Source organism: Poecilia reticulata, linkage group LG2, assembly GCF_000633615.1.
Source record: "Poecilia reticulata strain Guanapo linkage group LG2, Guppy_female_1.0+MT, whole genome shotgun sequence".
Classification (NCBI taxonomy): domain Eukaryota; kingdom Metazoa; phylum Chordata; class Actinopteri; order Cyprinodontiformes; family Poeciliidae; genus Poecilia; species Poecilia reticulata.
The window spans coordinates 18,964,782-18,982,334 of record NC_024332.1 but is presented as its reverse complement, the minus strand read 5'-3'; the positions used below and the strand labels follow the sequence as shown (position 1 = coordinate 18,982,334).

The window sequence follows — 17,553 nt, the reverse complement described above, 5'->3', positions numbered from 1 at the left end:
TTTCTTTTGTATTTATAAAAGTATCAGAAAACTATTTAGAGAGTTTTAGACTGAGGATCAGGGACTGAAGTCAGTCATGTAGTGAAAGAAAACTGGATGGATCCGACTGAAAAAAACTTCAACAACAAGCTTCCAGAAGTTACTGGATGATAAAAAGTATTTCCTACTTTCTGGGTCTTTTTCTTCTGCACAGATAATTTAAATCTGTGCAGAAGATTTAAATCAAGATATAAATCAAGATTTATATCTTGATTTATCAAGATATAAATCTTGATAAATCCAATGGAAATGCAGAGGATATAATAATGTTCCTGTAAAGGTGGTTGTAGTGACTATTTGTCCCAAAACTTAAAATTCAAAAATCAAAACTCGAAGGTGATCAAAACAAAAAGGTGAATCCAACTCAAATAGTCACCTGATGCACCGTGGATTCTGGTTTACGCAGCAAAAAAGGATCAAAAGTCAAAATATAGTTCTTTGGTTTTATTTTACTATTCAGGCAAAAAAATACAGGCTTCTGCTTTGATTCCTGTACCTGTTCTCTGACTAATGACTAGTGAGACTGATGTGACGGATTCTAAAGGCTGGTAAAAAACCTTATGACCACCCACGTGCATAATAAGCTACCTACCACCCACCTATTTATACCGTGAAATACCCACATCCCAACCTGAAATTAATTAACGAATTAAGTGAATTCCTAATCAAAAAACATATTCTAAACAACCAATTAAACAAAAATTCTAATGATAAACCAACTAGGAAATAAACAAAAAATAAGAAAAAACTAAACAATTTAAATTCTAAGATTTAACCAAAAAATGGGAAAATAGCTCCTACAGTGATAACAGTCAAAAGGAGTTTTTACACCAAGATCGAATCTTTGGAGGGAAAGAAAACTATACACAGTAATGTTTCATTTTTAGATGTTATACTTCACTGTTATATTATTCTTTAGCCTTAATTTTTCTACTAATCTGCAGTAATGAAGTTGTTTCCCCTGTTATAAAGGAATAAAGAAAGTTGGATTTCATAAAAGTTGGGGGGCTGGTTGACCTTTTGACCTTTACACTTTCATTAATATCCTCAAAGCCAAAGCAGCACAAACGAAAAATGTTGCTGCACAAACGTAGCACAAACGTTTGACACCAATTTTGTCTGATTTGAAGAAGGTGGAGTGGCCAACTTCTTGCACTCGTAGCAAAGAGTGCGTAGTAGGTGTAGGTGGCGGTATGCACCTTAAAGTTGCTTGCAATGCGCCATAATAGAACAGAAGAAGAAGGGAGCAGGAAGAGAAGAGAAGCTCTGAAGAACGAGTGAATTAAATCAAGTCTATTTCGAGGTTGAAGGTAAAATCACTTTTTACTGAAACTTCATACTAGTTTTTCTCTCTATGAAGAGAAAAGAGTCAGAACTGCTTGATTCTCTGACAAGTTTTTTGTTCCAGAGTAACTTCCTGTCCTTGCAGCTCTGTGGTGGATCATAAATACTCTAATCTGTGTTAAAACAAAGGTAACTGTGGAGGTTTCTGTTCCAACTGAACCATAAAACTTCTTATCAGTGAACTGAGTCAGAACATGAACAGACATGTTTCTTTACATCTGAGACCATGAGGCGGTTAGATATTATGCTGCTGCTCTTGTTCTACACTTTGTTTTATTTTTAAATGTTTCAGATGATCAAACTAAACTCAAACATAACGTGATTAAAATATTATGAACTGAGATCAGCCTTTTTTTTATTTGTGATGCTGCTGTAGCAAATTCAATATATACAAAAATAATTTTTTTTGGTTGAATTGATAGATTAAATATTTAACATGATTAAGTTACTTTCATAAAATGCAGAAAAAATGCATTTTGATCTAAATTGTCAAACAACTGAGTGGCTCAGGATGTGCAGCAACAGGCTTCATTTGTATCTTATTGTTGCTGCCATTAGAAAAATCCAAGTTTCTAATCAGATCTGCTGGCAGAAATAATGCAGCAAAAGTGGAATGTCTCTTGGGAACTTTTTCTCCTGCAACTTAATAAAAGTTGCAGTTGCTTTAGCTTTAAAGATATGAGGTCAGAACGTTCCAGCAGCTTCAGCCTGTCAGGTACAAACTGGAGGTTTTAATGGACCTGCTGAAGTGCAGCAGGTTCTGGGTTAACTGGTCCAGTTTTGTGTCCTCTGAGGTTCTGCTGTGAAGTCCTGCTACTGTTACCATGGTAACAAAAGGAGAGTCAGGCACATGCTTAAATTAAAAAAGAATTGTTTTTTATTTAACCCAAAACAGAAACTTGGGTAAATAATGAAAAATGACAAAGTTGGGCCCATAAAAGAGATCAACGTAGCAGAATTCAAGTTAGATTAACTCAAACAAACAGACCTATCTAAATGAGAAAAAGAGGAAACTTAAATCCTGGCTAATCAGGCCACATAGAAGACACAAAGGGGAGAACACACAAAAACCTAACCGGAACTAACATAAGAAGCTCCCGTTTCCCCCTCTTGATGATGAATTGTGGCAGGCCCAGCGGTATGGGCAGGCATTGAGGAGCATTGCCCCCCCACAGTCAGCCGTGCCCCCCCTGGACTGGAAGCTGTTTGTTGTTTTTTACCTTAAAGTGGCCAACTCTGTCATTCCTATGTCGATTTGATACAGTTGGGCCTTCTGCACTGTGCTGTCTGTCACTTCTTTTAGCAGTTGAAACTGTTTAATCCGTTGTTAACACGTCGTAGCCTGTTTTTCTGAGCCACCTTTAAACGCAAAATGAACGCCAATACGCTGGCGCTGGGTTTACATCTGTGCGGCGAAGGAGACCTGCTGCTGCTGTGCAGAGCTACTCAGGTGTGTTAGAATCAGGGCAGCAAAACGCAAAAAACTTTGCACAGTTTTTCCCCCAAGCTAATCTACTGAGTTGCGTAAAGTTGTTGGATGCAGGTGTTAGCTAAATGATGACTAGCTAATACCAATACAGTACCTTAAGCTTGTTAACAAGTTAAGGTGTTAACAATCGGCTATAGCCTATAGGCGACTGATGTTGTCTATGTTCAAAAGTGGGTAATACTGGTTACATTTACTTGAGTAACTTTTTTGGAAAAAGGTACTTATAAGAGTAGGTTTACTACCTTTTTCTTGAGTAATATTATTTTTGCTAGAAAAATAAGCCTGTGTCCCCCCTGCTAAACTCATCTGGAGCCGGGGCTGAGTTGTGGTGTGAACCAGTTTTCCGTCTCCATAGGGCTGCTCCACCCCTTCTCCACCACATTGTTCCCCTGAAGGCTGGAGCAGCCGGCAATGAGGTAACACAAAGCAAACAAAGGTTAAATCAAGCAAAGCATATAACAACTGAAACTAAAATGTAGTCACTTATTCCAGAATACAGTGTTATATGATGTGTAGAATAATAAACAAAAACCAGTTATTCTGTTTAAATCCTATATTTAAAGAAACAAAATACAAGTGTAGTGAGATTGACTATGAACTATTGTGTGTGGTGTGATTGAATCTTACATTTGTGTGCAGCCATCACACATGGCTTATGTACACCCTGTCAAATAGAGTTATCAAAAACTGTAGAACTGGGTGGTGTGTTCTATCTTACTGGTTTTACTCAGAATGCCAGCAGCAGTATTCTGGATCAACTGCAGCTGGAGGATTGATTTTTTATTTTTTAGGGAGACCTGTGAAGACGCTTCTGCAATAACCAATGCCACTAAAGATAAATACCTGGGGAAGTTTCTCTAGATATTGCTGGGACATTAATACGTTGATCCTGAAATGTTCTTCGGGTGATAGAAGACTAACTTTGTAACCGTCTGATCTCTAGTTTCCAGCTGGAATAGCTGACGCTGTGCATTGACTCTAGATCTATAACTGTAGATCATTCCTCTTTGTTTTTTTATGACGTAGACCTATCAAACCAAAAAACGTACATGAATCATTATTGATTCCTTAACTATGACTCAATATAAAATCAACATTAGTGTGTACGTAGATCCACATTCAAATGATGGTTGAATCAACTTTGATATAGTATCAGCTCTGGTTGATTCAACTTGCAAGTCACTGACCACCTTCAATACCATTTCAATGTCAGGCTTCATCGTGGATTCGATGTTTCTGCCTAACGTTTCTATATGCTATCTGGTATAGCATATTTCGTTATCTTAGTGCTTTCCTTTCCAATGAGAAGTTATATTTGACACAAAAATCCCTTTTCTTTAGTCAGACTGGAACCAGTCAAGTACTTGGTGTTTTCTGTTGGTTCATGTTTTCTTGTTTGTTTTTTTTTACTTTTTTGCAGAAGCTCTTCATTTTTGATTGAAAGACCAAGATTCTTTGTCTTTATTAATTTCAGATTAATAGAGACAAAAACCCATCTAACTTTAAGAGGTGTTTAGTTCCCAGAAAATGTTGAAGTTGTGCTGGAGTCGGGTTCCTCTAATCCTCTGAACACATGATGGGAACCAGCTTGCTGCTTTTTATGACAGTTACTGGAACTGGATCACTGTAACAGACTTGTACTGTTTCCCTTTCAAGAAGTCCAGAAGATGGAAGATTGGGATCTAAAGAAGAACAGAGCAGAACCTCCAGGATCCATCAGCCTGTCTATGAGGAGTGACGCGTCCAAAGATCGTCCTCTGAACTTCAGTAATGAACTTGGACCCTCAGACAGAAAGTAAGAAACCAGTTTCTAACTCATGGATATGAATATAGAGAAATATAATATAAATTATATTTATTTTTATTCTTCAGAATAAAAATAAAGTAACTTACTTTTTATTTTGCATTAACTTAAACCTAAATAAACTTGAAGAATGTTGGTCAGAAAATCAGTAGAGCTTAAATGATGTTTAAGCTCTACATAAATCAGTAGAGCATAAATGAGTGAATCAGTGATGTTTGCAAATGTTGCATGAAAACAAAAACAACCAAGAATGTGAAGAGCAACGACTCAGAGATTGTTTCTAAACCTACTGAAGGAGGGAATATACACTATGTTGCCAAATATAATAAAATATATATATATTGGCAAATATTTATTTGCCAATTATATAGTAATATAATAAAAAGCTGGCCCCTTCATCTTCCAATATGACTGTGCACCAGAGCACAAAGCAAGTTCCATAAAGGCATGATGGCAGTCTGTCACAGAGTCCTGACCTCAACCTGATAAAACACCTTTGGGATTAATTAGAGCAGAGACTGAAAGCCAGGCCTTCTTGTCCAACATCAGTATGACCTCACAAATGTGCTTCTGGAAGAATGATCAAAAATCCTCATAAACACTCCTAAAGCTAATGAACATCCTTCCCAGAAGAATTAGCTGTTCTAGCAGCAAAGGGTGGACCAACGTCACATTGAACCCTGGATTAGGAATGGGATGTCACTTAAGATCATAGGTGAGTCAAGGTAAATGAGTGACTACTTTTGGCAAAATAGTGTATATACTGGGAACAATGGGTCCAGTTGTTCCAGGTAGGCTGATGACCTGGCCAAGCCCACTTAGCTTCAGTAAAGGTCAAAGGTAAAAGCAGCTCTTGGCTGGTCTGCTGGTTCTGAGGTTCTGCTTCCTGGTCGGTTCTTGGGTTTTGGTCTTTAATGACCCACATCGGCTCCTCAGACCAAGATGAACAGCTTTGGTTCTGGTATCAGGGACCAGATCCTCTGCTCTCCACCTTCCACCACTAGATGGCAGCAATGAGACGCTGTGAAGTGCATTCTGGGTTTTGTAGTTCTCTCAGTGGATACTATAGAAGAACTTTGTGGAATAATTCCTAGAAATATGATTTGGTCAGGTTTTGTCACAGAGTTTCTCACTGATTGATGTGATCTCAATAACAACATGTTTGTGTTTCAGAGATGAGAACCACAGACAAAGAGCAGAGCCTGCAGGATCCATCAGCCTGTCTATGAGGAGTGACCTGTCCAAAGATCCTCCTCCAGACTTCAGTAAAGATCCTGGACCATCAGACCCAGAGTAAGAAACCCGTTTCTAACTGGTGGATGTGACTATATAGAGACCAACCAGGGTTTACACTTTGATTTTTGCTTAAAAACTGGTGCAGAAAAACAAAAATCTAATTTCAGCCATTTTAGTTTAATAATGACCTAAATTGGGATTTTAGAGACCAGAACCACCTGTGGAGGAAAAATTGGTTTGAATCCCGGTGTTGGTCTACTCTCTCCACCCTCATACCTGTTAAATATCATAAATGAATGCCAATAATGACTTTATATTTTTTATTAAGTTATTCCTGAGTGTAACAGCTGTTTAAAACTATTTATTTATATTGATTCAGACATTTGGGTCAACTTTGTAGTCCTCGGTAGCAGCTCTAAACTCTAGATGTGCAACACCTTGAGCCAATCAGATCAGATGGAGAAAAATCAACTTTCAGCTTCATTTTAGCTTCAGCTCCAGTAGGACAGCCCCAGCCTGTTGTTAGTGAACTGTTTCAGTGATGAAGAAATGTCTTTACTTGAGGAGGAGGAGCAGCCGTCCTGCTATGCATTGTGTCAGAAGGTTCTGATGGATCCTGTTTCTGCCAGATGTGAACACAGGTTCTGCAGACAGTGCATCATGTCCTACAGGGACCAGTTTGCTCCATCTGAACCCTCCTCCTGCCCCCAGTGTGGAAAACAACTCAGAATAGGAGCTGAACTGCTGACAGCCAATCAGAGCAGATGTGCAGCAGGTGAGACTGAACACCTCCAATCAGAGCTTCATCCTGTTGTCTCTGTTGAATCAGATCCACGTCTTTAGATCAGATTTGGAAATTCAAGATTTAAAAGTCTTTCTGTCATCAATTATTGCAACTAAATCTGTGTTTTTCCAGCCGGTGTAAATGTAAATGCAAACAATGTGTTGGTAACTCTGGCTAACATAGTCCTTCTTTAATTTGAGCCTGTTCAGAAAAATAGCCATGAAAATTATATGTTAAGTAATTGACAATTACTTAACATTGTCAATTACTTAATTGACAATTGAGCTAATGCTCAGATTAAAAAAAAAAACAAAACTTTTTGAGTCAGCAATGCTATATTTCATGTTATTTCATTTGGGTTCAAAAACATACAATTTGAGTTTTTTTTAGTTTGTTAGCTTTGAAAAATACTAGTGAAGACTCTTATTCTGAAGGGTCATGCAGCATAACGCATGTCACCAGCTCTAACCAAACAGGCTGATATTCAACACTTTATATAATTAATATGATGAGGTTTAGTACATTTTTGTGGGTTCCAGCACATCACTGAGTTAAGAGGAATAAAATTGCAAACAGAAGCACCAATGCGGTATTGGCTGATATTAAAGTTAAGTTCAGCATAGCAGAAATGAAGGATATAATAAAACCAAAAATTGAAAGCGAGGTGGCAGAAGTTATGGGTGGTGGAAAGAAAAGGTTGTGGTTTTGAAAATCCAAATAAAAATTGGACAGCTGCTCTGACTGGCCCACTGTCAGGAGGCGTCACCCCAATACAGACTGAGCCAGATTCATAATTCATAGTAGAGCCAGTCCGAGTAAAGTGGGGCTGCTGAAGTAGAATCAGTGGAAAAGGTGCATCATATATTATATATACTATATTATATATATTATTTATTCTATATTCTTAGCATATACATATATTATCCCTAACAAAAGAAATGAATCATAGACAACATAATTTTCTTATGTCAGCAGGTTCCACATAATTGTATTTCATTAACCCGTTTAATCCCAAATTCTTTCCTGCAAAATAAGTGCATGCATTTCAATCCTTGGACCTCCCTAACACATAAAATTTATGAATTATTACATTTTATATTGGTTATGTTAGTGAAAATTTAGGTTTTATACTCTGCAACATTTCTTGCCAGTGGGAAACTATACAGTCTAAATGACACAAATCTGGTCTATATAAAAAATATATATATATAAAAAATAAGAAAAATTATGACATGCACAACCTATTATAACAAGAGTGTGCCCAGGGTAGACTACTTCTTCTAGCCTGCCGGGGTTGAACAGGCAGCCTGTTTAATTTGAGCCATTAAAACTCTTCATGCCTCTGCGTCCTCTGCCCCCTCCTCTCCTTCCACATATTTTAAGTACATTATCAGTAAACAGCAATAGCAGCAAACTGGTAGATTAAAATAATCCTTACCTGATAAAACTTAGAGAAAATTGTGATTTCCAACTTAAATTCATAGCAAAAAGCACTTCAAACTCACAACTGCAGTCTTTGGATGAGCATCCAGAGTAATTCAGTTTAAACTGTTTTTTCTTTTGTTCCAGTTTTATTGATACATTACTGGCCCTTACGTTTGTCTTCTGTCAAGAGAGGTATCGGTATGCTAATCCATCCATCCAACCATCCATCCATCCATTTTCTGCCACTTATCCGGGGTTGGGTCGTGGGGGCAGCAGCTTCAGAAGGGCCAATTCGCTTAACAAAATTATTTCATTAGGTTAACATGTGACAAAATCATGCTATCTTTACTAGAATTAATTAATTAAACACAACAAAGACATGTTTTATGTTTAACTTGAAATGAAATATTAACATAATGTGAACAACTGTCCTGTTTCACTTCTTTGAGGGGTTGGGGTAACTATTGTTAACTGTAAACATTCAGACATGACCTGGTGGGCCGGTCTATTTGTTAAACCTCTCTCACTGTAGAGCAGACGAGGATAGAGGTTGCTTTTTAGACCTATGCTGAGGTAGACAAGATTGGTGGACAAGATCTGCTTCATATGTAAAAATAGAAAAAATGGAAAAATGAAGGCTGCGACAGACTGGCGACCTGTCCAGGGTGTACTCCGCCTCTCGCCTGGAACGTTAGCTGGAAATAGGCACCAGCAACCCTCCCGACCTCAATAGGGACAAGGGTGTAAGAAAATGGATGGATGGTTGGATGAAAAAATGAAGGAAATCGGCACCAATAAATCGGCTGAGCGATAAATCGGTGCACCCCTAATCTCCAGTCTGTAAATGTTCTTCAAAAACATTCAATCTAGTCTCTGACTGAGAAAAGGTATTCCAAATGTGAACACTACCTGATACAATGAGCCATTTATCTGGCGGACTAGAGCTTTTTCTCCAGATTTCTTTCATTTAGATGGCAAAATGCTGGAAGGAAACATTTTTCCGTCACTGTGCTTATTCTAGAGATGCTGTGTTTGTGGAAGACAGGGAGGTAGGAACTGTAGAATTACATAATGCAGAAGAGTTGAGGTTGCTTAAAGCTGCTGCATTTAATGGCCATGTTTCTGTTGGCATTTATTCATCTATTCTGGTTTGCGAATCTGTTCCTGACAGTAAACAGAAATTGTCTATGAAACAGAGACAGTGATCTGCTGTCTGACAAAGGAATAAAATTCTGGTTTTGAGGACAGATCCAGTTGTTCACATCCTGAGAAGTCATAAACTTTATAATGATAACACCTCCTAATGTTTCACTGGGTTTTGTTCCAAATGAATCACAAAATCATGTTTTTTAACACAATTGGCTCCTCTTCTGTTTCAGCAGATGTTGGTCTGAAGGACAATCTAGAAGAACATAAAATCAGTCTGAGAAGGAGATGTGAATGTGTGACTGAAGGAAGTGAGGAAACAGGAAGTAGAACCCTCCTCAACAAGATCTACACTGATCTCTACATCACAGAGGGACAGAGTGATGATATTAATACCCAACATGAGGTGACGCAGCTGGAGAGAGCTTCCTTGTTCCAGAAGCTCCATGATTCTGCAATCAGGTCCCATGACATCTTTAAAACCTTTCCTGACCAACATGGAGCCATCAGAGTGGTTCTGACCAACGGTATTGCTGGAGTTGGAAAAACCTTTTCAGTGCAGAAGTTCACTCTGGACTGGGCAGAGGGCTTGGAGAACCAAGATGTCATTGTGGTGGTTCTGCTTTCGTTCAGGGAGCTGAACCTGATCAGAGATGAGCAGCACAGTCTTTTCACACTGCTCCATGTTTTCCATCCAACACTCCAGAAGCTCCCAGCAGAGCAACTGGCTAAATGCAAACTGCTCTTCATCTTTGATGGCCTGGATGAAAGCAGACTTTCACTGGACTTCAACAACAGTCCACTGGTTTCTGAAGTCACACAGAAGTCATCAGTCAATGTTCTGCTGACAAACCTCATCAAGGGGAACCTGCTTCTCTCGTCTCTCATCTGGATAACTACCAGACCTGCAGCGGCCAATCAGATCCCTCCTTCATTGGTTTCCAGGGTAACAGAAATACGAGGCTTCACCGACGCCTAGAAGGAGGAGTACTTCAGGAAGAGGTTCAGTGATGAAGAGCTGTCCAGCAGAATCATCTCCCACATCAAGACCTGCAAGAGCCTCCACATCATGTGTGGAATCCCAGTCTTCTGCTGGATCACTGCTACTGTTCTGGAGAACATGTTGACCACAGAGCAGAGAGGAGAGCTGCCCAAGACCATGACTGACATGTACTCACACTTCCTGCTGGTCCAGACAAAGAGGAAGAAGAACAAGTACCAGGGAGGACATGAGACAAGTCAACAGGAGCTGATGGAGGCTGACAGGGAAGTTCTTCTGAAGCTGGGAAGGCTGGCGTTTGAACATCTGGAGAAAGGAAACATCATGTTCTACCAAGAAGACCTGGAGCAGTGTGGTCTGGATGTCACAGAGGCCTCGGTGTACTCAGGAGTTTGTACAGAGATCTTCAAAAGAGAGAGTGTGATTTTCCAGAAATCAGTGTACTGCTTTGTTCATCTGAGCATCCAGGAGTTTCTGGCTGCAGTCTACATGCTCCACTGCTTCACCAGCAGGAACTCAGAGGTGATCAAGATGTTCCTGGGAGAAGAAAGCAATGAAACATCTTTGGATGAGTTCATGAAGAAAGTCATGGAGAAATCCCTTGGTAGTAAAAATGGTCACCTGCACCTGTTTGTCCGCTTCCTTCATGGTCTCACTGTGGAGTCCAACCAGAGACTCTTAGGAGATCTACTGGGTCAGACAGAGAACAGTCCAGAAACCATCCAGAAAATCATCACCAACCTGAAGGAGATGAACACTGATAGAATCTCTCCTGACAGAAGCATCAACATCTTCTACTGTCTGGTGGAGATGAACGACGTCTCATTTTATCAGGAGATCCAACGGCTGCTGGATTCAGGGAAGGAGCTGTCAGTGACTGATTGTTCAGCTCTGGCCTTCATGCTGCAGATGTCAGAGGTTCTGGATGAGTTGGACCTGGAGAAGTACAACACATCAGATAAAGGACGACAGAGACTGGTTCCAGCTGTGAGGAACTGCAGAAAGGCTCGGTGAGTCCAGATGTTTTCATTGTGTGAATGCTGATTCAGCACTATTGTTCTCCTGTTTCTTCTTCTTTCTTCAAGTTGATTCTGGGTGTTTTTGGCCTTTAACTACTTCCTGTAGTTAAAGGCAGTAGTAGGCAGTATAGCCATTCAAATATCTAAACATTCAGCTTCATTCAAGACAGTTGCAGCATTTAGTTTTTGGACATTTTTATCATTTTAAAATCATCCCACTTTTTATCAGTTTTCATGTAGAAATGATTAGAAAACCTTCAACTCTAGAAAATCTCTATTTTCTCTGAAAGATCCAATCAGCCAGAGACACATTTTAAATTTTGAACTCCTCTTCACCCATTTGGCCTCTTCTCCATAATTCCCCTTTTAGGATCTTTGACTCTTTTTCTAAAATCACTGTTTAGGTTTGATGGAAACTTTACAGTTAATTCCAGCATCGTTGTTGTTGCAATGAAACATAATTCAAAACTTTGTGAACCAACATTTCCTCCTCCCACTAGTTTCCTGTGAGTTTGTAACTGAGACCAAAATGTGGTGATTGTTGTCTGGTTCCAGAAACAGTCCTAGTTTCTGTCAGATCCTCCCAAAGCTCTGAGAACTCTGCTTCCAGAGCTGGAACCATTTTCCTCATCAACCCTTCATCTGCAGCCTTTGTTGAAGCTGTTAGCTGTCCTCCATGAAGACCTGCAGAGACATGAGCTTTAACTCTTTAGACATCCCAGCCTCTTTAGTTCCTGGAGAACTTTCACTGCTTCACCATGAAGATGCTGCTGGACCCAAACGCTCCGTCTCCTTCAGGGGTTTTGCTCTTCAGTTCTTCAGGAGTTTAGCAACAATTTCTTCTGACATCCAAACCTTTGTTCCTCTGAGACGATGGACAGACCACTGCAGAGACATGTGTCCCTCTTCCCACCAGTTTGTCCCAGTTCCTCTCAGATCAACAGAGGACGGTCAAGACCTGAAGGAGCAGCAGGACCGGTTCTGCTGCTGCTCTGCAGGACGACCAGAACAATTTGAAGCTTTTAGCTGAAGCAGGTTGACGAATGTCCACTTTCTACTTTGTTAAAGCATCAAATCCAGCAGATGAATGGAGACACAACTGGGAGCATCATGTGTCTGGTCTGCTCCCAGTTTCCTCTGTGGCAGCATTTAATAAGCTGCTGCTGGGAGCCACGTTTCTATAGAATATACTACTATTATTATCATTAATATATTACTATTATTAATGATGAGGAGGATTCTAGATGCTCTAGATGCAGCAGCAGATATGGGCTAAACAAACCCAGAGATGCTAGAGGTCCACAGCAGGCTGGACTTCCTGCTCTGCTCACTWYMTTTAWAWCTYACTTCCTGCTTGGTGGAAGATYTYAAGGARCCAAAYGGTCTAGTCCAAGTCAGTGTGAGTCAGAGSTGTGAGCAGTTCCTCCTCCTCTCCATCATCTCCAGTAGTTTCCTTCATTCAGCTCAGTCAGCCTCTTCATCAGCTGCTGCAGCTCCTTTGAGGCTCTGATGCTGCAGAGAAACTGAACTTTCCTTCACAGATGATAGAAGATCTTCAACATCTGACTGAGCTGAAGGTCTGAGGACATGAAGCCTGGACCAGAACCAGAACCAGAACCTGGACTTTAGTCAGGAACTGCACAGACTCTCTGTTGGGTCAAACTCAGTAAACTGAAGATCAGATGTTGATCAGATGATGACATCATGATGACATTACTGTTATCATATTTTAGTCTGTTTATGATCCAGATTGATTTCATTAGAACTGAATTTATCTCTTCTCTCATCACAGACTTGGTGGCTGTTCACTCTATAAAACTGAATGTGAAGTTGTGGCCTCAGCTCTGAAGTCCAACCCTGATTTGATTGAACTGGAAATAAGTGAGATTGCACTGGGAACACTGGGACGTTTAAGGTTGAGACGTGAAACCTTTGTAGGTTCTGATATGAAGCTTCTGTGTGAGATCCTGAAGGATTCCGTCTGTAAAGTGAAGAATCTGAGGTTTGTTTTCTCTATTTCTGCAATAAAATCATTCATTGATATTTTAATCCTTTGCTTAATAATTTCATTCAAATATATTTTCTTTTCAAACAAGCTTTCAAAATGTCAGAGTAAAATTTTAAAAACCTTTTACCTTAAAAATTATTTTCTCATTTCAGACTTTGAGATTATTGAACTTTGTTTTTGTGATTTTAAAATGTTTTTGACTGATGAACAAAAATGAGTAAAATAATTCAAATTATGTTAATTAATGATGGAGATGTTTCAGTTTGTTTGGTAAAGATTCAGATTGTTTAATTTTTGATTCCCATCTTTACATCCAGAATGAAATGTTGATCCTCCAGAGTCGAGCCACAAACACTGACCAGTACAAATAATAATTCATGATGACATTTAATACAGGACCAATTCTTAAAAAAACAAATATGGACTTTGGACAATTATTGCACAAGTTGTAGTTTTGAGGATGAATTTAATTGTTAAGTAAATTGCTGTTGGTCAATCCAAAATTTTAACCTCTCAAACCTGAAAATTTAAGAAAGTAAAAGTGAGATTTTGGCTTTCTTTGGACACAGATAGATATTGTCCTATTACTGGACAACTATTAGTGTGCAGAATTATTATGCAATTCAATTAAAACAGATAATTGTCACATCTCACTTGTTTGTTGTCATCTGTTAAGGCAATTATAATCCTTCTGTTGATGGAAGGAAAATATGTTGGAAAATATGCATAAAAATTATGGCAAAATTAACACTTAACTAATAATTGTGCACACATTTCATATACACAACTTTGTATATGAAATGAATAAAGTGAGGTTTGCAGCAGCAGCAGGTTCCTCACTTTGTCCTGAAGCTGTGGTTCTGTTGGGCCGGGTCAGAGAGGAACCGTCCTCTTCAGTCTGACAGCTGTCAGTCGGTTGGAGCCTCGTCTCTGTGATGAAGCTTCATCAGGTCACGTCTCCTTAGGAAATAATGGCCTCCATTGGCTTTCAGCTTTAAGAAGAACCCAAGGCCATTGATGAATAAACTGAGTGGTTCTGATCCAGTTACCAAGTCGGGTCTCCAGCTGATTATCAAGCAACTTTAAACTAAAACTACAAATAAATGATGACCAAGAAGCGGAATAAATATCAATCAGGCTATTGTGTGTGTGTGTGTGTGTGTGTGTGTGTGTGTGTGTGTGTGTGTGTGTGTGTGTGTGTGTGTGTGTGTGTGTGTGTGTGTGTGTGTGTGAGAGAGAGAGAGAGAGAGAGAGAGAGAGAGCGCGCCCGCGTGCCTGTGTGTGTGTGTGTGTGTGTGTGTGTGTGTGTGTGTGAGAGAGAGAGAGAGAGAATATTCTTGGATGTAGCTCTCTGAACAACCAGCTTCTTGACCTTTTCAGGCCTCCGTCCTTGTGCAGTGAGTCCATGACTGTCTTTTGGACATCTGTCCAGCCAGCAGGGGTCCTCATGTTTGGGTCCTATTGACCCAGAGAGAGCTGGGCTGTTCAACTGGTGGCGCTCGGACCACTTCTGGCCCACAGCTGGCTTCGGGCCAGCCCTCTGCTGAGTTCACTTGAGTAAAAAAAAAAAAAATCTGAAAAAATATCTGACACAGAACTTGTTAAAGTTCAAGATTTTAAATTATTTTAAAAGATTAGATTCTATATTTTTTATTTCAATTGAATATTTTTTTAAACAAAATTCAATAATTAAAAAACAATATCAGGATAACTTCTAAATCCAAAATAAAATCAAAATTTCTCTGAGTGGCCATCCTGCCAAATAGTTGATAGATCTGTGCTGCACAGTCAGTTGTATCAGCCAATCATCATTCAGTATTCCTGCCATCAAATAACTCTGCTCTTATGTAATTGAAGGATTGTAGCGTTAGTCTTTTCCAGCGTTAAAAAAATTTTTTATATTTTATTTGTTGATATTTCAGCTTTAACCTGCACTTTGTTGGCTTCAGCTCACGTCTTTTATTCTTTATTTAGATTGGGGAACTGCTTTTTGCCTGAGACCAGCTGGACTTCTCTGTTCTCAGCTCTGAAGTCCAACCCGACCCATCTGACAGGACTAATCCTGAGAAACACCAACCTGGGAGATTCTGTAGTGAAGGAACTCTGTGGTTTTCTACTAACCTGTCTCTGCAAAATTCAACAGTTAACGTAAGAAATCATGGTTTAGTGTAAATACAATAAAAATGTGAAGCAAACTAATAATAGAAGAGAAACTAAAGAAGAAACAACAATAAATCAAGAAAGGCTGAAACTGCTCTAAGAAAACGAAATAGATATGCACAAAGAACATAAAAATGCATATGCAAGTATAAACAAAGAAACTAAACTAAATATAAAGGAACATACTAATATGGAAATATATTTTGAGCAATAATTAATAACATTGTTGTAGGTCTGTTGAAACTAATACTGTAATATACTTTACAGACCATAACAGAAATCATGGACTTATCGCTTCTGTATGTTTTTAATGAGATTTTATATTATATATTTTGTTATTTTGTCAACGTTAATTCCATGAGTCTAAGTGACTTGATGATACTTTCACTTTAAATCATGTGAGTTTGACTGAGAACCAGATTTGTTCTTTGTAATTTTTCATAGTAAAACTGTTGACCCATAAATCAATAGACAGGTTTTTATAAAAATATCATCCATGTTTCTGTCCCTTATTTGTATGACATTAAGAGGAATGCTGGCCCTCATGTGGGTGCAATTTTATAGATGATACACTGATATCCTGTTTTCCTGAAGGCAGCACAGAGATGCATTACAAGAGATTGACATTGAAAAGAAGAAGAGTTACAGTTTATATAGTTGCATTATCCATGTTTTAATGTTGCGAACCACAGTTTTTCGCAAATACTTAAGAGTTTAAACTGCTATTATTTTACATCTTTTTCTCTGGCTATTTTTTTTTTTTGTTTTGCAAGACTTGGCAACTAACATCAGAAATTGGCGCAGAACATTACAACATAATGTCTCGTGCTGCACAAGGTCAGGCTCAGTTAAATGACTGATTTACAATATTCCAATAGCACAAGGATTGAGAGCTTGTGTGAAGCCAAGCCAGATTACAAAAAGTATTTAATTGAAGCTTTTCTGAAACTTTGCTTAAAATGGATACAGGTCTGTAATTATTAAAAACTCATCCCACAACTAGGATCCAGATTACTCTTCTTCAGAAGGGGTTTTACCATTGCTAATTTAAAGGGAGTGGGGAAGACACCCATCTTAAGAGAGCAATTTACAATATTAAAATTTCATACTGATAACATCTATAAAATGAATGAAAAGGGATGATGGAATTGGGTCTAAGAGGCAGGTGGTTGGTTTGGCTTTAGAGAAACGTTTGCTGAGCATCTCTGCATCAACCACAGCAAAACAGTCCAGTGTTTCCACAGGTAAAAACAAACATTCCATAGACTTAAAAACAGTATTTTTCTTAGATAAAATGCTAGCTCTAATTTACTTAATCTATCGTCTGAAGTGATTTTCAAACTGTTCACAAAGAGAGTCAGTTGGAGTCTGTGAATAATCAGTTAAGTTGGGATTTATTAGATTATCAATGGTGGAAAGCAAAACTGCAGTTATTTTGTCACTGTTAATCATTTGGCAAAATATTCATTTCTTGAAATTCGGACAGCAGAGTTGTATATGTTAAGCTGTTCATGCATTGTTTGGTAGTCTATAGTAAATTTGTTTTTCCTCCATTTCCTCTCTGCTTTCCTGCAGTTTCTTTTGAGTTTCTTTGTCTTCATATTTTTTTCATTTTTGGGCATAGTTGTTTATTAAAAACAGGGGGGTTTTTTAAACTAATGGAGCTACATTGTTCAGGTTACATTTCAGTTTGTTGAAAAATTGGCTGACCATTGAGTCACAAGAACCAGGTAGGATAACAGAGGAATTTTGGGTAACTCCCGTAATAAAATGATCAATCACTTCAGAGGTAAGTTGCTTCCTCCTAGCAGTTCTACAGTACCAAGTCCATTTTAATTCCAGTCCAGAACCACTGAAAACTGAACTGAAATATTCTAACAAAATGTTATAACATATTCTGGTTCTGCTGGCTTGGATTTTTTAAACCAGTTTGACTGGATCAGATGTTAGAATCAGTTCATCATGTTTCTTTTACATTCAGGGAAATTAATTTTCTACATTTTATTATTTATTTGTTCACATTTCAGTTTTAACTGCATCCTGTTTTTATTCTTTATTCAGATTGCAGAGCTGCAGTTTGTCAGAGACCAACTGGACTA

The 17,553-nt window shown here is 38.6% G+C and overlaps 1 protein-coding gene across 1 annotated transcript; it reads left to right on the top strand.

Moving 5' to 3' along the window:
* Positions 1-4,528: 4,528 nt before the first annotated feature.
* On the top strand, positions 4,529-17,546 carry LOC103481430 (protein NLRC3-like; the record flags this gene model as incomplete). Its single annotated transcript, XM_017309810.1, is given in 7 exon segments — positions 4,529-4,667; positions 5,850-5,969; positions 6,542-6,687; positions 9,501-11,277; positions 13,079-13,288; positions 15,269-15,442; positions 17,516-17,546. Coding segments are annotated over 7 exon segments (2,586 nt in total), but the record flags the coding sequence as incomplete, so codon positions are not given.
* Between the last annotated feature and the right edge of the window lie 7 nt (positions 17,547-17,553).